The sequence below is a fragment of the Citrus clementina genome, unplaced genomic scaffold (assembly GCF_000493195.1).
Source record: "Citrus clementina cultivar Clemenules unplaced genomic scaffold, Citrus_clementina_v1.0 scaffold_5, whole genome shotgun sequence".
NCBI classification, from domain to species: Eukaryota; Viridiplantae; Streptophyta; class Magnoliopsida; order Sapindales; family Rutaceae; genus Citrus; species Citrus x clementina.
Window position 1 is genome coordinate 272,173 of NW_006262201.1, and position 21,929 is coordinate 294,101.

General features: G+C 35.8%; 4 protein-coding genes across 6 annotated transcripts; 1 reads left to right on the plus strand and 3 right to left on the minus strand.

Moving 5' to 3' along the window:
- The first annotated feature begins 439 nt into the window (after nucleotides 1-439).
- LOC18041790 (probable leucine-rich repeat receptor-like protein kinase At5g49770) lies at nucleotides 440-6,885 on the plus strand. Its single transcript, XM_006431310.2, has 19 exons — nucleotides 440-944; nucleotides 1,163-1,286; nucleotides 1,386-1,457; nucleotides 1,634-1,708; nucleotides 1,797-1,868; nucleotides 2,069-2,230; nucleotides 2,320-2,394; nucleotides 2,518-2,589; nucleotides 2,683-2,754; nucleotides 2,873-2,941; nucleotides 3,055-3,129; nucleotides 3,529-3,600; nucleotides 3,775-3,909; nucleotides 4,075-4,556; nucleotides 4,649-4,801; nucleotides 4,881-5,017; nucleotides 5,537-5,756; nucleotides 5,850-6,085; nucleotides 6,219-6,885. Exons 1-19 carry the CDS (start codon nucleotides 863-865, stop codon nucleotides 6,699-6,701), a joined length of 2,868 nt encoding a protein of 955 aa, XP_006431373.1. The 5' UTR covers nucleotides 440-862; the 3' UTR covers nucleotides 6,702-6,885.
- Nucleotides 6,886-7,055: 170 nt separating this feature from the next.
- LOC18041791 lies at nucleotides 7,056-8,441 on the minus strand. The gene has a single exon (XM_006431311.2). It carries the CDS (start codon nucleotides 8,439-8,441, stop codon nucleotides 7,086-7,088), a length of 1,356 nt encoding a protein of 451 aa, XP_006431374.1. The 3' UTR covers nucleotides 7,056-7,085.
- Nucleotides 8,442-10,466: 2,025 nt separating this feature from the next.
- Nucleotides 10,467-12,729, minus strand: LOC18041820 (START domain-containing protein 10). Its single transcript, XM_006431312.2, has 5 exons — nucleotides 11,947-12,729; nucleotides 11,583-11,838; nucleotides 11,088-11,246; nucleotides 10,856-11,002; nucleotides 10,467-10,735 (listed from the first exon to the last, which is right to left on the minus strand). The coding sequence occupies exons 1-5, from the start codon at nucleotides 11,976-11,978 to the stop codon at nucleotides 10,616-10,618; spliced, it is 714 nt and encodes a 237-aa protein (XP_006431375.1). The 5' UTR covers nucleotides 11,979-12,729; the 3' UTR covers nucleotides 10,467-10,615.
- Nucleotides 12,730-12,804: 75 nt separating this feature from the next.
- LOC18041821 (cinnamoyl-CoA reductase 1) lies at nucleotides 12,805-16,957 on the minus strand. Of its 3 annotated transcripts, none has more exons than XR_002905377.1 (4): nucleotides 16,311-16,957; nucleotides 15,165-15,514; nucleotides 14,507-14,591; nucleotides 13,049-13,134 (listed from the first exon to the last, which is right to left on the minus strand). XR_002905377.1 is itself a non-coding variant. In XM_006431313.2 (3 exons), exons 1-3 carry the CDS (start codon nucleotides 16,791-16,793, stop codon nucleotides 12,972-12,974), a joined length of 996 nt encoding a protein of 331 aa, XP_006431376.1. In that variant the 5' UTR covers nucleotides 16,794-16,955; the 3' UTR covers nucleotides 12,805-12,971. The 3 variants fall into 3 exon arrangements, 1 of the variants encoding a protein (XP_006431376.1); XR_002905378.1 differs by having other exon boundaries at nucleotides 13,053-13,134; nucleotides 14,528-14,591; XM_006431313.2 differs by lacking the exon at nucleotides 14,507-14,591 and having other exon boundaries at nucleotides 12,805-13,134; nucleotides 16,311-16,955.
- Between the last annotated feature and the right edge of the window lie 4,972 nt (nucleotides 16,958-21,929).

Genomic DNA, 21,929 nt, shown 5'->3' on the forward strand with positions numbered 1-21,929 from the left:
TTGGATCGACTTAAATTTGATAGGATATAAAGCTGATACAACACGAACACGACTCGACAACCAGTTTTGTAAGCGCTACTCAATTCATTATAAGGCTTTGATGGATTCTTTTTTATATTTTGGATTTTTATTATAAGTTTTCCTTCCAAGAGAGAAAGGGTAGTCTATTTTGGATGTAATTATGTACAAAACCATTTTTTAAAGGATAAGAATGTCCTGACTGACGAACATTCACATGCAATTTATCTATTAATTGATTGTGTTGATCAACGTGTTCACATGATCACATCTTTCTGTCACCCTTTGTGATATTAGTCACGATCTCTATTATAAGCAAAAATGATAATTTCTGAAGCAAATGGAAGGGGAAACGGCTGAATGATTCATAATCATATACTAGTGGCAGGGCGTGGAAAATCTGTTTAACCTGCTTTTGCTTTCTGATTTGTTTCTTTTTTAAAAATACAAACTTGTTCAGGATGAAATTTAGAAGTTTGAATTTTTCTTCCCCCTGAAACTTGTGAAATGGTCTGAAAATGATCGCCAAAAACATTATCTTCAAGTTGACTATAGACTTTAGTTCATTAATCAAGTCCACCAACCAACAGATAGTTATTAATCGGTGGCCATTGTGTGTGGTTTTGTATTTAATGTAGTGGGTTCCATTATGAAAGCTCCATTAAACTCTCTTGCACCATTTATCATTTTTGAAAGTGAAAAAAGAGAAGATAAAAATAAAGAAAGGTTGAATACTGACTTCGTATGTGATCACATGCAATGTTTAGTTTGTATTTTCTGAGAGAAGTACGGGACAATCATAGGTTGCTTTTTGAGCTTTGAGTAATTTTTGGTTTGTTGAGAAATGGGTGTGAAAAGAAAAGTGTTTCTGCTGTCCGTTTACTTGCAGTTTTTGATCATAGCAGCTGTGACTAATGATAATGACTGTAAGCTAATTCTCTTCAATTAGCAATGGCACCTCCATTTTTCTTGTTGATATGTTCTCGAAATACTTGTTGAACTGCGTGATGCTGTCTTCTGTGTGCTTGTGTTTGTCTCTGTGTGTGAGCAAGTGCTTGCTTTTCAATCTACGGAATGGTATCAGAAGTTATTTGAGTCTTTTAGCATCAATAAACACTTAAAAAGCATCTCCCTTCTGATGCAGTTGTTATTTTAAAAGCACTCAAAGATGATATATGGGAGAATGAACCGCCAAATTGGAAGAACAATGATCCTTGTGGTGACAATTGGGAAGGAATTGGCTGCACAAATTCGCGTGTGACCTCCATGTATATATTTGCAATTTTTATTTTTTTATTTTTTTACATACTGTTATTCACTGAAGGTTTCTTTTTCTGTATTATCATGCTATTCATTCTCTGCTTCAGAACATTATCCGGCATGGGATTGAAAGGTCAGCTCTCTGGAGACATTACTGGTTTAACGGAGTTGCATACTCTGTGAGTCCTCAATCCTCACATTGAGGAATTGTATTTTTTTTTTTTTATACTTGCAATTAATTTAAATCAGCACCTCTCATTCAGGATTATATTTGGTTGAAATGGAAATGTTGTCTGTGATAGTTGGCCCTGGATTTAGAGATTTTCAAATATTTGACTGTGAACTCTTCATATAGGGATTTATCCAACAACAAGGACTTGAGAGGACCACTTCCAACAACAATTGGGAATCTGAAGAAGCTATCAAACTTGTAAGGAGATTTCTTCTCGTCAAAGGTTTTGCTTTTTGCAAACTTCTGTGGATAAAGCCTTAACAAAAACTATATTTTTACATGCCAGGATGCTGGTGGGTTGCAGTTTCTCTGGACCAATTCCCGATTCAATTGGATCTCTACAGGAGTTGGTCCTTCTGTAAGGATTTTTGACTCTGTAATGTTTCACTTAGGCTGTTGCAATTGTCAATAATATGAAAACACGTTGGATGAGGGGTTTACAAGGCCTTTTTTGCTGATTTCGTACATTTACATTCTTTTACATCTTTTGTTGGTGTAGCTCTGTGTTTGTGCCAATGGACCAGTGAATCTGAAAACATTCATTATTACTGCATGCAGATCCTTGAATTCTAATGGTTTCAGTGGAAGAGTTCCACCATCCATTGGTAATCTGTCTAATCTTTACTGGTTGGATCTTACTGACAACAAACTTGAGGGAGAGATCCCAGTCTCCGATGGAAATTCACCTGGTCTTGATATGCTAGTTCGGGCAAAGCACTTGTATGCCAAATCTATTTGATCTTTTTGGCTCTCTTAACTTATAGCCTTGCATGTATTTGTTCTCATAAACTTCTTTTCATCATCTACAGTCATTTTGGAAAGAATCAACTCTCAGGCTCAATACCAGAGAAACTTTTCCGACCAGACATGGTTCTGATTCATGTGTAAGTTTTGCAATGAACTAGTTCTTGTAGTTTATGTCACTATCAGAGATGGTCATCTCAAACATTGTATATTAAAGCATCACTTTCATTCTATTCCTCTCACTTTTTCACTTCTTGGACCAGGCTATTTGACAGCAACAACCTCACTGGCGAGCTTCCTGACACCCTTGGACTAGTGAAAAGTTTGGAAGTTGTGTGAGTATCTACATCTCATATTCAATTGAAATGCTACGGCGTACTGTAGTCTATATGAAGTCTTTTCTGATGAATTTCTCGTCCTGATTACAGACGTTTTGATAGGAATTCATTAAGCGGACCTGTTCCTTCAAACCTCAACAATCTTACAAGTGTTAATGAGCTGTACGCTGACTACATAGATATGGAAATAAGCCTTATATTTTATTTTTGGCCAGTTAGATCCAATTCTTTACCACAAATTATTTTGAAATGAAGAGTGTTGGGTTATAATATCTTTCAGGTACTTGTCCAACAATAAACTGACTGGAGCAATGCCTAACCTTACTGGCTTGAGCGTCCTCAGTTACTTGTAAGTAGAAAAGTTTTTATTACATCTGCTTATATCTTCACATCAATAATCCTGGGGTAGATAAAGCATCTCAAATACTGATTTATTTTCATTCTATAACAATTGATTTGCAGGGACATGAGTAATAACAGCTTCGATGCATCAGAAGTTCCTTCATGGTTTTCAAGCATGCAATCCTTAACAACATTGTATGCATCTCTGTCGTCTCCTTTCTTAATTACTCTTTACAAGTAAAACACGTGCACATGCAATTTGTGTCGATTATGTGTTACCTTAAGTATTTTGGGTCCGGAACTGCAGTTCCTTACACAACTGCACTTTAAGAAGGCCCATATGTTCTGTATTACATCTTTTCTCGCAACTAATATTGTAGATTACAGCTTTTCCATGTTGATGATTGTTCAAATTCCAATTTATCCTCTTATGGCTCCTCACTTAATATGTGTCTTTTGCGTATGTCTCTTTATGATCTATGTTGTAAGACCTATTTCACATGTGTGTCTGTATGCATTTCTCTGTCTTTTTGTGATTCAAGACGGGCAATTTTCGTGTAAATTAGGAGAATGATCGACTACTTTTTCTGACAGAATGATGGAGAATACTAATCTTGAAGGTCAAATTCCTGCTAATCTGTTCAGCATTCCCCATCTGCAGACTGTGTAAGTATTAGCATATATTTCAAGTAGCACCCTAGCCAATGTAAAAGCTATTGAAAATTACAAATGAATCTCAAAAATTGAAACCTTTAGGTTCAAACACAAAACAGATCACTGGCAAACTCCATATAAATGCAGTCACTCTTCTGCCCTGATTTAATTATCACATTTTGATAGGGTCATGAAAACCAACGAGCTTAATGGCACCTTGGACCTTGGCACGAGCTACAGTGAAAATCTGCTTGTTAATTTGCAGAATAATCGCATCTCTGCCTACACAGAAAGAGGAGGAGCACCTGCCGTTAAGTTAACGTAAAGCTCACTCTCCCTGTGTTCTAGGAATTCCTTTTCAATGGTTTTCCGGAAAAATTCACAAATAATAATTCCGTGACAGTTAAAATGCCATATGTACCATACAGTGTACTAGAAACAATTCGTTTTCAACTCACTGAGGTTATTTTCTTCTAAATTTTGCAGACTTATTGATAACCCAATTTGTCAGGAGTTGGGAACTGCAAAAGGTTATTGCCAGCTTTCCCAACCGATTTCCCCTTACTCAACAAAGCAAAAGAACTGTCTACCTGCCCCCTGCAATGCAAATCAGAGTTCTAGCCCTAACTGTCAATGTGCCTATCCATACACGGGAACTCTAGTTTTCAGATCTCTTTCATTTTCAGACTTGGGAAACACAACTTACTATGAAATTCTCGAGCAGAATGTGACAACATCTTTTCAGTCTACTTATAAACTTCCCATAGATTCCATTTCTCTCAGTTATCCGCACAAGAATAATTTTGAATACCTTGAATTGAGTATACAATTTTTTCCTTCTGGCCAAGAACGTTTTAATCGAACAGGAGTGTCTAGTGTTGGGTTTGTTCTTAGCAACCAGATTTACAGCCCCCCTCCTCTTTTTGGACCTATGTTCTTCAATGGTGATCAGTATCAGTACTTTGCTGGTAATTTTGCTACTGTCATGGAACAATATGTATTAGTGCACTGCTGCTTTCATTGATATTAATGTTTCTGTTGGTGCGTTATCTTTTTGAAGAATCTGGAGGGTCAAACAAGTCGACAAGCATTGGGGTTATCATTGGAGCAGCAGCTGCTGGTTGTGTCGTACTGTTACTCTTACTCTTTGCAGGGGTTTATGCTTATCATCAAAAGAGAAGAGCGGAGAAAGCAAATGAACAGAACCCTTTTGGTATGTTAAGGACTTGATGTAAACTTTGCATTTTTCCAGTTGGTGCACTATTAAATTTGTTTATGTTTTACAAATGCAGCACATTGGGACATGAATAAGAGCAGTGGTAGCATTCCTCAACTGAAAGGAGCAAGATGCTTCTCCTTTGAAGAGGTTAAAAAATACACTAACAATTTTTCTGATGCTAATGATGTTGGATCTGGGGGCTATGGAAAGGTTTGGTTCATATATCTCTCTCTGACCTTATTTCAGTGTAATGCCTTCACTAATCAGGCACAAATCTCTCCCGTTGATACTTAATTTATAATGTGGTTACTTTTACCATATTCTCAAAAGTGTCAATGTAATTATGGCCATTTTTCTAATTCTATCCCAATAAAATTTGAGTTAAGCATGTACAAGCACAAAACCAAAGCCACCTTCTCCCTCGAGGTATGCTTTCATCGCAGGACAGAACATGCCCTAAGATGGAAGGAAGTATTAGAATAAAGAGAAACAAAATTATCAAATAACTGATATATCATCACTTGCCATGTATGTTTTTATTTGTCAGCAATATATAGATGAAGTCAGGCCAATCAATTGAAACCATCCTGTCACATTCAAAACAACATGCATTGAAAAATGTTAAATTGATAAATAAACTATCTCTATTAACTTGTACTTAACAACTTAGAAAGTTAAAATAGCCATGGATGATTACCCAAATTTTTTATTTCGTCAAAATCTTTATAGGTTTATAAGGGTACTCTTCCTAATGGACAACTGATTGCCATCAAACGAGCTCAACAAGGATCTATGCAAGGTGGGCAAGAATTCAAAATGGAGATTGAACTTCTATCAAGAGTCCATCATAAAAATCTTGTCAGCCTTTTGGGATTTTGCTTCGATCGAGGTGAACAAATGCTGATATATGAATTTGTTCCTAATGGTTCTCTGGGGGACAGTTTATCAGGTATATTCTTCATCATTATTTCTGGAACCTTTTGATTCTTCAGTTGCATGCTTTATATAAAGGATGGTAATTGTCAACGTACTGTAAATGCAGGGAAGAATGGAATCAGGTTGGATTGGATAAGGAGACTTAAAATAGCCCTTGGTGCAGCAAGAGGTTTATCCTATCTGCATGAACTTGCCAACCCTCCTATTATACATAGGGATATTAAATCATCCAACATACTTCTGGATGAACGCTTAAATGCCAAAGTTGCCGATTTTGGTCTCTCGAAATCTATGTCTGACAGTGAAAAGGACCATATCACTACTCAAGTTAAAGGGACAATGGTGAGTATCCCCACATAGACACTTGATCTACCAGTTTAGATTACAAAATTTTGTGAATTCATGTAAATATTTAAGTTCACAGAGGATTCTGAACTGATCTTATATGTCCTGAGAATGGATTTTTTGGGTGCAGGGCTACTTGGATCCAGAATATTACATGACACAACAATTGACTGAAAAGAGTGATGTTTATAGCTTTGGTGTGCTGATGCTGGAGTTACTTACTGGAAGAAGACCCATAGAGCGTGGAAAATACATTGTGAGAGAGATAAGAACGGTAATGGATAAGAAGAAAGAGCTATACAACCTTTATGAATTAATTGACCCAACCATTGGTTTGAGTACAACACTGAAAGGTTTTGAAAAGTACGTGGATCTTGCACTGAAGTGTGTGCAAGAATCAGGAGATGACAGGCCCACAATGAGTGAAGTGGTGAAGGACATTGAGAATATTTTGCAGCAAGCTGGTCTGAATCCAAATGCAGAATCAGCATCCTCTTCAGCAAGTTACGAGGATGCAAGCAAGGGAAATTTCCACCATCCTTATTGCAATGAAGAAGGCTTTGATTATGGTTATAGCGGTGGCTTTCCAACTTCAAAGATCGAGCCTCAGTGAGTATTTACCTATTGTTTTGAATGTTGCACCAGACGAGAACAGTGTACTTCTGTACTTAATAGCACTTTAGCTAGTAAATGCAACTTATTTTTGTTGTTGTTTGTGACATTCATTTCTTTGCTTGTGAGAATATGATTCAGAAACTGTGTATAAGTGCATGTATACTTCTCTTCCAAAAATTTTGTGTGAGATTATTTGGTTTCAAATTAATTCTACTTCATGTTGTTGTATATTTCTCTTTTTGTGTTCTTTGTTTCTAATCTAAACTCGAATCAAAAACCATGAAAGATATGTATGAAAGTATCCTGCATTTGATCATCAATTGTAGACAATTATCATACAAAGAGAGTGTTCATTTTGCAAAATGGGATATCAGTGTATACTTCAGGTCATTGGCTTCTCCAACACAGCAGAAAAGTACCATTCATTTTTCTTGACTCCGCGATCAAGCTTCATGCCAACATTCCATCTCAGCTTCTTGAATCCAATTCTATCCAACATTGGAACATAAGTTTCGTTAAGTTGTGACCCGAAGCAGAAGAAACGGTCCAGCCAAAAGATCCCTCCAGGTCTCAGCACCCTGTATATATCATAGAGTGTGAACTCGAGCATGGAATCTGGTATCCAGTTGCTGAGAACGTGCATTGAATGAACTATATCCAGTGTGTTTTCGAAGAATGGAAGCCTCTGGGAAACGCTGATATGCATCGAAATCAAGCCTCTCGAAGCAATGAAGCTGTTGAAAGGACCATCTAGATTCAATGAGGTTGTGATGATAGTCACATTCCTCTCCCTCATTCTAGCAGCAAATGTGCCAGTTCCCCCTCCTATGTCTAATCCAATTCGGATTGTCCCCAGAGGCTTCATACTCAGAACTTGATCAATACCATAATCAAGCTTCCCATTGTCAATGAGCCATCTACTTTTCTCTCTGCCCTGCAAATCAAAGCAGTCTTTGCAGTCAAAGAACCCTGGTGCTTTCTTCCTATCAATAAGACACTGGTAGCTTTTGCATGAATATGGATCCCAAATGATACTAGTCTCAGCAGGTTTTTCCCAAAGACTATCCGGAACAGCCGTTGGCTCGACATAGTTGACCGGAGACTTGGGCTTGCATCTCCGGCGAGGCAGAGGCTCACACCCTTTAAGCATAAGCCTTTGTGCAAAAACATCATCAACAGGACATTCCCCACCAATGTCATAAGTCATATACTTTAACAACTCATCATGAAACTTCGAGCAACCAGCACCAACCGGGGCAATCACCTCATCGGATCCCATCCTCGGAGAGTACCCAAGTGGCAACTTATGAGGACCTACGGCAAGCTTCACCTCATCAGGCAAACCAACGGTTAAATCATCACTCAACTTACTCATCACTGCAGACAAATTAATGCCGCTCACTTTCTCATTTGGGTGTACAAACTCTCTAGTAAGCTCAATAAGGAGGGCTTGCACAAGCAAGTTGGTGGAGTTAAGCTGCTGCTGCAACTCAGCAATGATGCCATGACTTGCAGCAAGCTCGATTTTCGTAGAGCTGAACTCACTCAAGAGAACGGTAGAGTTCAATAGAGGAAGAGTAAGCTGGTTGGAGTAACTATTAAGCTTCAAGCTGAAAGAAGGGCCAGTGAAAATGTAAATTGTGAGAAGATTTGTCAGTATAACAAGCAGAAGCATTTTGAGCTTGAGCGTGTTCTGTGCATTCTTTTTAACACAGTCTTGATCATCTCCTTTGCCCATCTTGATTTAGTAGTTAATTTTGTGGCTGTGAAGAGAGTGGTGATGAGAAGTGAATTGAGGAACATTATAAATGTGGTGAGGATCAAGAGATTCATGTACTCAAAGTGAGGCATCGGCCATTGTTACTCGGCGGTTTGGACGTTCGAGATAAATTTATGAAAGCTTGATTTGTTTATCTATTACATAACGTGCACCATTATTTGTCAACTTTTGCACTCTCTTCGGATCTTGACTCATATCTTCTCTTCGTTAATAAATATAGGTAGTAAATTTATATAAGATTTCCATCTAATATTTCTATCAGGTCTTGTATTTGATAATCATCGACCTTTATATGGCGCAAACATGAAATTTGCTTGAATCCTTTTATATGTACAAAGAAAAAGAAAGTAGATCTAATTTATCTTAAACTTACATATTTAGACTGTATCAGAACATGATATTGATTTAATTAATTAAGAATGTTTTATTGTAATATTTTTAAATTTAGAATGTAAATACTAATATTAAAAAAGAGATTTTTTTTTTAATAATATAAAAAGCTCCAAGTCCAACAAATAGTCATCTTAATTTCTTATTTCTCCCTCAATTTATCATGTGCTATATATGCCTATATGTATCTTGGATCCTCCAAAAAGCTTCTGGTTAATAAAAGATTTAAAAGTTATTCACTCCAACAGCCATTACGCCATTAGGCTTTAGTTGACTCGATCGCTAGTTGAATATATCTACTTGTTTCATTTAAGAATATTAATCATAATTAGTTGCAATCCCAAGTAACAATATCTCTCCTTCAAGTTGAGGGATTTTTATATTTCTTTATCGCAATATGTGTTGGCAAATTAGGAAAGGCAGTACGTTATTTTGATTACGTGCAATTCAGGCAACCAGAAAAAAGTTGGTGGCTGAGCTCCATGTTGCCATCAAGCTTCTCTATATCGTCCCATGTGTGATGCTTTTTATACACCCATAAATTTGTTTACATAATTTGTTGATTAATTAAATTTTACACTCCTGGGTCAACATTAGAGATCCCCTTCTTTTTTTTTTTTGGAAAAATTGTTATTTATAAACTGTATGCACCGATATCCCAGTCCAATTTAGTCTCATCTCGAAACCTGCTGGAGCTTATTAGTGGTAAAGACAAAGAACTCTTTTCTCTCCACAAAAAGATAAAATGAGGCAAATATTAATTTGATCGCTGAAATGGAACTAAAAAGATGGCATTTACATGAATGCAAATGCAGTGTCAGTTATCGATTAAAGGAGCCACATTTAATTAATTAACTAAGCTCCAAAGTGGTCCTTAATTATTTGTACCTCAGCTTTTCATAAAGGCAGTTGCTATCTTTTGCCTTTTGAAGGAATCCCTTAAACACACATAATTAACCTTTTTTTCAGGTTTACTTAATTTATTCATTTTTTTTTAATGTTTCTTAGCCAAGGACAAGAACAATTAATTGAAAATTGGAAGAAAAAAAAAACAATGAAACATGATCACCTAGAAACGAGTGGTCCACTTTCACATGCCAAATTATGGCAAGAGCCTTTAAAGTTTATTTAGTGGATATCTGGTATCATTTTCTGAAAGTTATTATTATTATTATTATTATTTTATTTTTTCTAAATAGAAAAATGCTAAACTTTTGTTTACTAACGTAAGTCCTTTTCATCGAAAATCTGGAATTTGATAGATCCTGCAAATCTTTCTAATCATTAGCACAGAAGGGAGAAAATTCTGTTCACACCTCATATTTGATAGTGGTATTACCATTCATTATATTTCACTTTGATCCTTCGTTTATTATTAGATATCATCTCCAGTGAAAGTGCCCACAATTGCCACCTTTCTCATGTTAATCATAATTAAAATTTTAGAACCTCTTTATTACAATCAATACATATCTAAAAGCATTTATCTTTGGTGAGATTCAAAATTTGAATTTCTTGTACGTTTGGAGTTGAGTGTTTGTGGTTGTAAGTATTTGCAGAACACTTTGAGTATTAAGCAAAGAGCAAGCGTTATAAACATATCCTTTCCTTTTAATAAGCCCCAGCAAGCTGGAGTAATAAAGCTGATTCAAAGATGAGAGGGAGAGTTAATGAACTTTTCATCACTATAAACACTACTATATCTTAAGTTTTAATCATTTTACACAAAAAGCAATGAAAATTCATGTATCCTTATTAGTTGGACAAGCTTGTGCTAGCTTCCTCAGATTCTCGATGATCATAACCAGTTTTGTGTTAAGCCGATTCACAAAGCACTTTGGTACCCATCCTGCAGGATCCAACTGAGAAACCAAAAATAAGTATATATATAAAAGAGCTTTGTTTTAATCAATATGGCAATATATATATATATATTGCATTACATGCAGACAAGTGTTTATATTTTGTTTATTTTAATTTACCTGAACGACATAAGTGACCATACATGAGTCATCTTCAAGCTTCTCCACGACCCATCCTGATTGAAGCAACAGTCCTCTTATTGAATTATTTTGCTTGGGATGCAATCCTGCTGCTATCTCTTTTGGCAGTGAAGCTACTGCTACCACCTACAAGCCCCAGAAAAATTAAGAATAAAAACTTGCACATTGTTTGTGAAAGCAAGCAATAATTAGACTTATTTGTTTTACTTACAAGGGTACCATCTTCCATGGTTTCGCGGCGTTCGTAGACTATGAATTCTCTGTTTCTGAAGAGCGGCTTCGAGTGTTCCCCGAACCGAAGTCGGATTATGCTCAGGTTATCTTCAAGATCTTTAATGTACTTGGCTTCAACCAGATCAGAATCCCACTGCTGTTGTATACAAATTTGGCAGCAGGAAACTCAGTAAATATACTTGCGTACTAATATTTACTTGGCTGTTGCTTTATTATACAATTCCAAGTTCCATAAACATCTAAAAGAAAATTTCTATTTAAATCCTAGCCAAAATAGCTGTAAAAATTGTCTTCCTGATGAATGATGACAACCAAACATAAAAGAATCACATGCAGGTATGCTTAAGGATAAAAGTTTTCTTTTCATTGTGTTGGACCAACTTATATCTGTCCGTATACACGATTATGATGATACTTTAATCAATATCCAGCCGTATTTTAAGTTTTACAAGCGCCAAGAATTGATCATCACCTTGGCAGCATCGATAGCATTGGCAACAGTGATGAATTGCTGAGGTGAGACTGATTTGAGCAGCCACCGGCTTCGGAAAGTGTGAAGTGAACCCGACCTTCTCTTTGATATCTCTACTCCGTCGTCAAGAGTAAGAACTTTCCATTCATCATCGCCATTTCCAAACCTGTTCGAGTCTGAAGCTGATAACAATTCCTGTATGCAGCTCTCACTTGCAAAGTGCACGTATCTTCTCAATGAGTCCTCACTTATGGACCTTCACAGACATTCAAAAGAAAGTAATAACATGAAAAAAACAAATTCCCCTATCCGAATTGTTATAGGAAACAGGATTAAGGCATCAAATGGTTGGAAAAGTACTCACCAGGATCGGCTACAGGGAGCCGGACTGTTCATTTTAGGATTCAGAATTGGTCTACAGGCTTCTTTCTACTCCAAGATAATCAACAAAGGACGTGTATATGTATATACGTATATATATGATGAAGAGAGAAGATTAAAGATTGGTTAGAAGTGTAAAATAATGGGAAGTGGGGAGAAGTGATTGATGCACATGCATTGCGAGAGGAACCTCCATGATTAGAAGAGCAAGTCTCACTTTCTCTCTCTTTGTTCTCTTGTTCAATCCGTCGACAAAGGATTAGATTCTTTACTTGGGAAAAAAAGGCAGCAAGAACAAAGAATAGAGAAGTTGATGCACATGCAGTGTTGGTGGCTTTTAAAAAATGAATAGGCAGATGGGGAAAAGACTAAAAACTAAAAGCAATAAGATCGACTTGAATTGAATTGAATTGAACTCAGTAGATTAACCAAAATTGCCTGTTAATGGGTGACAATGACCTAGTAAAAAAGAATCATAAGGTCCCCAATCACGTGCCCCTTTTGCATAGTTTAATTTACATCAAAGATGGACAAACTTTTGCCTCTAGCAGAAGTAGTAAAGCTCTATCTCATCATCAGTTTCCTTTCAGAGATCGACAGATGCAGGTTATAATTTAATCTTGTGCTCTGTGTAGAAAACAAAGCCTTTGGACACATTCAGCAGATTTTCACATGCTTTCTGGGTGTGCATGAGAGGCTTCTGGTTTCTAGTAACTCATTCATTGAATCATAGAAGTTAACAACAAAGAGAAATGATTAGATAGTAATCGACAATATTTTGAAGGATAACAATAATAATAAGATTTAGGAATAAAGTTTCTTTAGGAACATAAGAATGATGAAAGAGAGACATAAATTAATTTATATCAGTAAATTGTAATGACTTTATTGCATTCATAATTACTGACAACTAAGTAAAGAAACGGAAATTTGAAAGAATTAGCACCTAACCACCAGGGCCAGGCCCCCTCTCACCCTCCTCCCTCAACCAGAAAAATAAAAACGACACTAAGATTGTGATATATGCTGCCCCAAGAAGCCTTTGGCTTTCAGACTTTCTACTGTTTCACGAACAGCATCTTCAACAGGAGTGAAAACTAGCCCCAAATCCATTAATCTCTTGGCCGCATCTTTGCAAGGAATCAGACCTGGTTGAGTTTCCCCATCGAACCTGTTTGTCATCCAAGTTATTAAGCAAACTTTGAACTAATTGGAAGTAAGTATTAATTACATTCGAGGTAAAAAAAGGGAAAAAAAAATCGACTATTCTGGAACAAAACCAAGAAAAGTTCAAAATAGCCAATAATAGCGAAGTATAAAATTCTTGCTTCAATTAAGATTTCTCTTGTCTTGATACATATACAACTAGACCTCCAGGTTGTCCTCTTTTTTTTTTTAATTATTATTATTATTATCATCATCATCATCATCATTATTATTATTATTATTATTATTTTGGTGGCATACATTATCAACTGGCATGACTTTCAAATGTCTAGAAGTACAAAGGAATTTTCTCTCATGAAAGGATCGTCGTAGAGGCATTTTCTTTAAGAATAATGAACCCTCACTTGACAACAACTACGAATCAGCACTAATGCACCCGACAGTTTGGTTGAAGATATGTTTAATGATTGGTAATGATGACATCAAATCCATTGAGGAAACCATCAAATAAGCCTCAAGAAGCAGAATAAGGCGATCACTGATTTGATGCACATACCTTTGAAATCTAAAGACAATGTAAGCCTATATACTTTTGGCCACTAGAAACACAGAGAAAATCATTTTAAAAAAAATGTTACTTGAGTTTTACCACTGAATTACTAGTTCCAGCGCTGGTCCTGAATATTGTAAACATAAACATAGGATTCCTACTTTTCTAAAGTTCTGTCACGCACAATAGAAGAACCATTTCACAAGTAAAATGGTACTTTATTTTTTATTCTATATTAATGCAGAACTAGTATACAAAGCAATTCATTGTTAGCATTAGGATGCTTCAAAAGCACTCACTCCTGGGCAGCATATAAAATGTAAAGCTTCTTCACCAAGGCTAAACAGAGACAAACATCTAATATTGAAGGCAAACTACACAAAGCAATTGAGTTGACAGATTTTTGAGAGAGGAATATTTTTATTCTACTGTATCCATCAGGAACTGAATTATTGAAGAGATGGAAAAACTCCAGTTCTTAGTGGACATGTATAAGGAAAAGAAAAAGTTCCACTTCATAAAGTGGACACAGGTAATCAATGGTGAGAGGCTCATAAAGAGTGGGCATAAAGAAACAAAATTTCAAATGAGAGAAGCTCCCAAGGGTTCCACCATAACCATGAAAGGATAAGCACTAGAAAGTCATAATAATTTAAGAGAGAAATTACATGTTTATGTCCAACTGTGCACCACATAAAGTGCAATTATAACTTCAATTAGGATCACCATGCTAGAATATGAATTTTCCTACCGATCACTCAAAATGACTGATCTCCAAAAAGTAATGAAATTCAGTTTTGTCACTTTCTGTAATAAATTCTTTTACCATTTCTCCCTCTTCACTTACAATCAAACACCAAGTCAACTTCACCTCTCATCCACTTAAGCTGATCTTCTCAATAATCTCTTAGCTACAGTTCCAGAGAAGGCAACAGGTAAAGAGTAAAGTAAAAAATAACAAGGACTGGGAATCTATAAAGTAAAACATAAAATTAAAGGATGTGGTCATGTTACACAAGACCATGTCATGGTCTCAGTTTAAAGAGTAAGACTTTAACTATTCTGGTAACCTCTCATGCCCCTACGAGCATTGCCACTTTTGCTAATGCACCACCAAAAATTTCAAAAATCAACTAAATAAACATACACCTTTGAGTGATAGCTAAAAACAATAATGACCAATTTCTCATGATATTAAAAGTACTAACAAGTCAAATATAGACTTGATTCTCAAATCAATTTTGGGATATACGCAGTTAAACTTAATGCCAAATCAGTTAATTTGTGACAAATGCAGTGACACTTAATGCCAATAATTCTCATGAGCTTTTTTTTTTTTTTTTTTTTTCCCTTATCATTGGGAATGACAGTTACCAAGCTCTGCATCATACGGCTACTTGATAGAATAAGTGACACCATTTTTTTCATGTGGAAGTATAATAGCAAGCCATAATATAAAGCGTAAGGGCGACTGAAATACAAACCTGTGAACTGGAAACTCAGGGAAGAGTTTAGAGACTCTTTCAGCAAAGTCACCAAACTGATAGATACCATTTGTGCACAGATATCTACCAGAAGCAGCAGGAGATTCAAATAGCAACACTTGCGCCTTTGCTACATCTTTAACAGGAACTGCTCCCAACCAGTGATACTCTTGAGTATCTTTTGAACCCTGTAACAGCTGCTGTAGTACAGCACAGCTCGCGTTTAAATAAGGCTGCATGAGTGGCCCCAGACATGTAGCAGGATGGATGGCCACAACATCCACCCCATGTTTCTCAGCAAACTCCCATGCAGCTTTCTCTGCCAATGTCTTTGACACTGGATACCACTTCTGCCATAATCAAGAGAATACAAATGCAGCACAAACAAATTAAATCCCCTAAAACTTGAAATAAACAAAATCAGATGTATACGACAGAGAAAAAGCTGCCACAACTGGGTATTTTTAATCACTTCGAGATACTCTGTGTGTGTGTGTGTGTGTGCAGATTGGTCTTTCATCAATTTCAGTTCCAGGATCAAAAAACAGGGGAAGAACGTATCATCTTATAATCTCATCATACCAGCATTTTTCTTTTTTGCAAAAAGAAATTTATCATCCATCCACTTATTTAATTGATGAAATTAGTCATATAATTATTAATTACTTCCCGCAAAACCAAGTTTTTGCAAGTGAAACTTGGCAAATCTCCTTTGTCATTTAATTACTTTTTGCAAAAGCAAGTTTTTTCAAGTGAAAATGGTTCTTTAAAGCTTTTTCTATAAAAGCACTTTAAGTGCTTTGCTTTTTGGCTTCTTCAAATACTGAGCACCAAGTGTTCTTCTATCAAGAAAAGCTTTTGCCTGTTTCAACCAAATACCATAAAGTGATACAAAGCAAGCCCCTGACCTATTCAAGAGCGATTTTGGTAAACCAAAAGCACTTATTGAGCATATCTTTCACTCATAATTCACAAATTAAACCCACAAAATTCAGAAGCAAGCAATCACCCAAATTTTCATCAGCATTCTCTTCAGCTCAAAACAAATTGTTAAGCACTCAACAAACCACATTTATAATTATACATTTCACTAACCAAATAAAAATTAAAAAATTAAAATAGGAACGTTGATAGGAAAAAGATTACCTTTCGAGACTTGCAATATTCAAGATCAGTCCACGAAGTCTCATCGAAGACTTTATCTTTCCAGCCGGGATTCGGTACAATCGCCGAAATGGAGCTCGTGACCACCACGCGCCTCACCCCAAACCTCTTAGCAGCCTCAAGCACATTAAGCGTCCCTTGAACAGCCGGCAGAATAAGCTCCTTCTCGGGGTCCACAGGATCCTCCAGCGTACAAGGAGACGCCACGTGGAATACCCCCTTGCATCCCTCAACGGCCCTCGAGACGGCGCCGGAGTCCAACACGTCGGCCTCGAACACTCGCAAGTTGGCATCGCCGGCGCCAGGGAGGGCGAACAAGTGAGATGAGTCGGAGCCGGGGAAAACGGTGGCGTTTATGGAAGTGTAGTTGTTGTCTAAAAGGGTCTTGACTAGCCACGTGCCGATGAACCCGTTGGCTCCGGTCACGCACACTGTTTCTTCTTCCTTTTCGGCTTCTGACGCCATTCTGTAAAAGAAAAAAAAAATTATACTTGAGCTTTGGGGATTACAGTGATTGGGATTTTATAGTCAGAGGATATGATGATGATGAATTGGATGGATTGGGATAATGTTTTGTAATGATCATTTTGCATTTTGGATGACGATGATGTACACTTAGAGAGATTACGTAGTTGGCTGAAGTAGGTTGCTGATTGAGTGACTAGTGTATGACTTGTCGTTCGTCTCAGATTAATAATAGTAACATTAAAAATAACGCTGACTCGTTGAGTACTTTTTGCGTAAGAAAATATAAATATATATGTTGACCATAACATATTTACGCCATGCAACAATTACAGGATAAGAAAAAAATTAAAAAGCAGCAGAGGTCAAACAAAAAGGCTATTTTGGAGATGCTTCAAAGTAGGCTGTAAATTACCGTTATACATGTAAAGTAATAAATAATAAAAAATATATTATAATTTTAATTGTGTAATTATAAAGATGTACTCCATTTTAGAGTAATTCCAATATAATCGACTTAATATAAAATTATAATTATAACAATGATCATTGTCAGAAAGCAATCAAAAAAAGATTTTATATTAAATTTTACGTTATTTTTGGTACATATAATATTGTTCTTTAAATCACTCAAATATTACAAAGGGCAATCACATGGTGTCCCAAAATTTATCTTGGTTACTGGTGCAGAATAAGAATTTATACTAAGATATATTTTCTAATTAATTAAGGACTTTTGATTTTCTTTCCAATTTAGAATTTTATTTTTCCTTAGTGATTTAGAATAATTACTACTACTATAAATAACTCCCTCTTGTAGCCTTTGAAGACATGTTCGACTTCAATAATATGTGAGTATTTGACAGTTAATTCTAGGTATTCTGCAGAATCAATGAGTCTTAACCCGGTATTCTTTTGAATCAATATGAATTTAGTTGTTCTTTTATTCCGATATTCTCTAAAATCAATGGAATATTTTAAACAATAAATTTTCGCTGCATCAACTTGGTATTAGAGCAAAGTGAAGACTAATGTGCTCAACCTCTTTCATTATTCCCCACCTTTGATCGACTAATTGATTGCCAAAATCAAAACCAACAACAAAACCGCCGCCTTTATCTTCAAATTTCGGCCAAAACACCAACTTTTCGAACAAACCACCACTACCATCATACTCACCGACCCAAAATCTTTTAGATATGGCCATCCTTGTCCAAATTTCTAATCACCGTTGCCGATAAGCCTATCTTTTGCTTATTCACAATTTTGACCCAATTCTTTCATTTATACCATTATTGCCCTCTTGTTTTCTAAATTTAGCAAAAGAACCCAAACAAAGACCAAAAAAAAAAAGAAGGAAAAAATGAGAGAGAAAAAAAAAAATTGAATCATGAAACCACAACATCACTGTGAAGATTTTATCTTGAAAAAAGGTTTTAATTAGGATATTGGAGATTTTGCGTTCGATTGCTCAAGATTTAAAGAAACTTTAAAATAGAAAATCTTTGCACATGAAGCAAGCATATGGATTTGATGAAGTTGTTCGTGATGATGTTTCTTATGAGGATAATGAGGAAAATAGTAACTTTGTTTCACTCGACAATATTATTCCTTCTGAGAAGAATATTCATTGGCCACTGGTGTTTACAACAAATTCTCAATAGAAAGACATTGATTTCGATCAACTACTGAACTTTGATGAGTATCTTGATATTGTGGGACAAGAAGAGGTAATTGTTCATACATCTTTTGATTTTCTCGAGGAAAAAGAGGTAGTTATTTATACAATCTCTTGTTGTTCTCTTGATTTATCAAAAAAAGATAAAAAGAATTATGATATTTTTCAACAATTAGTGGATTATGAGAAGAAATTGTTTTTCGTCAACTATGTTGAAATTCGAAGCGAACAGTACGAGAAGGCATTATTAGAGAAATTGTTGATAAAAGAATTTATTTTACGCCATTGAAGTGATTGGATGGACATTATTACAAAAGTTAGAAAATTTAAAGTTCGCTGTCTACGTCGAAGCTCTATTTTGAAAATTAATCCTTATAAACATGAAAATGTTCTTGAAGACTACAACATTCAAAATTCGAGGACAAATTTTCTCCACCTTGGTGGGAATGATACAGAACAAGAAATTAAAAAAATCCTAATTAGATTGAAATTTATGATATTTAGGAATATTATAATTAATTTGTATTCTACATTAATTTGGTTTCCTATTTAGAGTCTTATTATTTAGGGATTACTTATTTGAATAATATTCCTAATTTAGGTATAAATCTTTTTTAAATAGATTTTCTAATCAAATTAGGATAAATTTTAGTTAGTATAAATAAGTGTCTTTTATATCTTTTACAAGCAAAGATTTTTTATTTCAATAATATTATCAATTTTTAAATCTCTTTGTGATTATTTGAGCTGTTAATTCTCGGTATTCTGCGGAATCAACGAGTTTTAACCCTTAAAATCACGGTATTCTTTTGAATCAAAGTGAATTTTGTTGTTCTTTTATTCCGGTATTCTCTATAATCAACGAAATATTTTAAAACATTAAAGTTTCGCTGCATCTTGGTATTCTTTTGAGTTCGATAATATTTTCAATTTTTAAATCTCTGAGTAAGTATTTGAACTAGTTAATTCTCGGTATTCTGCGGAATCAACGAGTCTTAATCCCTAAATTCAAGGTATTCTTTTGAATTAACGTGAATTTAGTTGTTATTTTATTATGGTATTCTCTAAAATCAACGAAATATTTTGAACATTAAAATTTTGCTGCATCAATTTGGTATTAGAGCCAAAACTTGGTATTACCCATCTAACCCATCTCCCACCAAACCCTTTTTTTTTTCTCTCTCTCTTTTCCCCTTTTGATTTTTCTCGTTCAGCTATAAAAAAATTAAATTAAAAAAAAGAAAAACAAAAAAAAATTCAGCCCCGTCGGCCACCATCCAAGGCTGTTGGCTATCATTTTCCATCGCCGATCCAGACGCAACCACTACCATTCGGATCAGAAAGCACCGACCATCAAACCCAAGCATTGACCATTGCCGACTGTCCACAAAACGCTGGAAAAGTTGCGAAAACAGCTGCGAAGACCGCCGCTGTCTGGCGCGATTTAGCCATCATCACCACCATCAATCAACTCTTCCCCATCAACTGAACCACTCTCACTTATCCCCACCATCGATCGCCGGAAATCAAAGCAACCACAAACCCGCCGCCTTTATCTTTAATTTCTGGCCACAACACTACTTTTTTGGATAAACCACCACCACCATCATACTCACCAACCCAAAATCTTTTAGATCCACCCATCGCTGCTCAATTTCCGACCACTGTCACCGAAAATCTAAAACTTTTGCTTAATTATAATTTTGGCCCAAAATTTAATTTAATTTTCAGTTTAAACCCATTACCTTTTAAAACTCGAATTTGGAAAATGCCTCCAGGAAAAGCTCGTGATGCTCATGCTGCAACTTATAATCAAGATAATATTTCTAAAGATGAAGCCTTGGCTAGCATGACAACTAGAATTGATATGTTAGCTGTATTAATAGCATAAAGCAGAGTTACTCGCTGAACGTCATCGCACACCGAAACGCAAAGACAAGTCAAGTGAAAGCTTTGCTAACCTATTCTCTTGGCGTCGACCTAGAACTGAGTCTACTGATGACAGAAGATGGGAATCTGGGTTGAGAATTGACATTCCCGAATTCCAAAGAAGTGGTCGACCTGAAGAATTATTGGATTGAATTAATGACATTGAGGAAGTTTTCAAATACAAGGAAGTTCCTGAAAATAAATAAGTTTCGCTTGCTGCAACTCAATTCTGTGGAAGAGCAACAACTTGGTGGCAACAAACTAAGCTCACAAGGATTAGGCAAAGGAAAAGGAAAAGGAAGATTGATTCTTAGGAAAAGCTGAAGAAGCACTTGTGTGGAGCATTTTTGCCTCATAATTACACCAAACTATTATACCAACAGCTAAAAAATTTAAGGCAAGGTAATCGATCAGTGGATGGTTACATCACAGAATTCCATTAGTTGGTAGCACGCAATGACTTGACAGAGACAGAAGAACAACATGTTTCCTGCTATCTTGGAGGCTTACAATCCTAGTTTTAAGACCAGTTGAATCTACTTGATCCATACTCTGTCTCAGAGGCACACCAAAAAGCCTTGCAGTTGGAGAAATAATTTAGTCGACTTACTGAGGACACAAACTTTCGGGATCCTCAAGGTGTTGTTCGTGATAATTCAAATCTGACTTCCCAATTTCATAATTTCACGCCTCCAAATCCTCCAAATAAAACTAGTAAACCTAACGAAATCGGTCAAAGCAGCAAAACCCAATCCACAGGTTTGGGATTACGCTATTTTAATTGCGGAGATAGTGGGCACCGAATGATAGAATGTAAAAATGGAGGAAAATATGGTAAAGGCTTATTTGTAGGCATTGAGGAAAGTGAAAACTACCAGAAGGAAGAAACTGAAGAGTTCATTGAAGAGCCAACTTTTGATAATAATGGTAGCGCACAATTCGTTGAAGAATATGGTGACAGCGAACCAATATTGATTGTAAACCACACATTCTTCACTCCTAAAGGTCAAGACAAAGACAAATGATTACGATAAATTATTTTTTTAGACTACTTACACAATTGGGGGAAAAGTATGTTGTATATTTATAGACTGGGTAGTTGCAAGAATGTCATTTCGGAAAAGGCCGTAACGAAGCTAAATTTAAAGACTGAACCTCATCAAAGTCCATATAAACTCACATAACTGAAGAAATACAATCAAGTAAGCTCACATCATTAAAGAAATGCAATCAAGTAACTGTATCTAAACGTTACTTAGTTTCCTTATCCATTGGATCGATCTATAAAGACCAAGTTTGGTGTGATGTTGTGACTATAGATGCTTGTCATCTATTACTAGGTAAACATTGGCAGTATGATCAAAATGTAGTACATGATGGGAAAAAGAAGACTTATATCTTTATGTTTAACAACACCAAGATCGTTCTCCTACCTAATAAGGAGCTCACTCTCAAATAAGACTTGGGTAATAACTTGTTAAGCAATAAGCAATTTATGGAGGTTGTAACAAAGACAAAGAGAGTCTACA

What these genes read in the sequence shown, in the direction of transcription:
- LOC18041790 (XM_006431310.2), top strand. Translation starts at nt 863, where the DNA reads ATGGGTGTGAAAAGAAAAGTGTTTCTGCTGTCCGTTTACTTGCAGTTT. An exon ending in CTACAGGAGTTGGTCCTTCT is followed by an intron (nt 1,869 to 2,068) that starts GTAAGGATTTTT and finishes TACTGCATGCAG; the next exon opens with ATCCTTGAATTCTAATGGTT. An exon ending in GTGAAAAGTTTGGAAGTTGT is followed by an intron (nt 2,590 to 2,682) that starts GTGAGTATCTAC and finishes TCCTGATTACAG; the next exon opens with ACGTTTTGATAGGAATTCAT.
- LOC18041791 (XM_006431311.2), bottom strand. Translation starts at nt 8,441, where the DNA reads ATGGGCAAAGGAGATGATCAAGACTGTGTTAAAAAGAATGCACAGAAC.
- LOC18041820 (XM_006431312.2), bottom strand. Translation starts at nt 11,978, where the DNA reads ATGAACAGTCCGGCTCCCTGTAGCCGATCCTG. An exon ending in ATGCTATCGATGCTGCCAAG is followed by an intron (nt 11,247 to 11,582) that starts GTGATGATCAAT and finishes TGTATACAACAG; the next exon opens with CAGTGGGATTCTGATCTGGT. An exon ending in CCATGGAAGATGGTACCCTT is followed by an intron (nt 11,003 to 11,087) that starts GTAAGTAAAACA and finishes TGGGGCTTGTAG; the next exon opens with GTGGTAGCAGTAGCTTCACT.
- LOC18041821 (XM_006431313.2), bottom strand. Translation starts at nt 16,793, where the DNA reads ATGGCGTCAGAAGCCGAAAAGGAAGAAGAAACAGTGTGCGTGACCGGA. An exon ending in AATATTGCAAGTCTCGAAAG is followed by an intron (nt 15,515 to 16,310) that starts GTAATCTTTTTC and finishes TGATTATGGCAG; the next exon opens with AAGTGGTATCCAGTGTCAAA. An exon ending in CCTGAGTTTCCAGTTCACAG is followed by an intron (nt 13,135 to 15,164) that starts GTTTGTATTTCA and finishes GATGACAAACAG; the next exon opens with GTTCGATGGGGAAACTCAAC.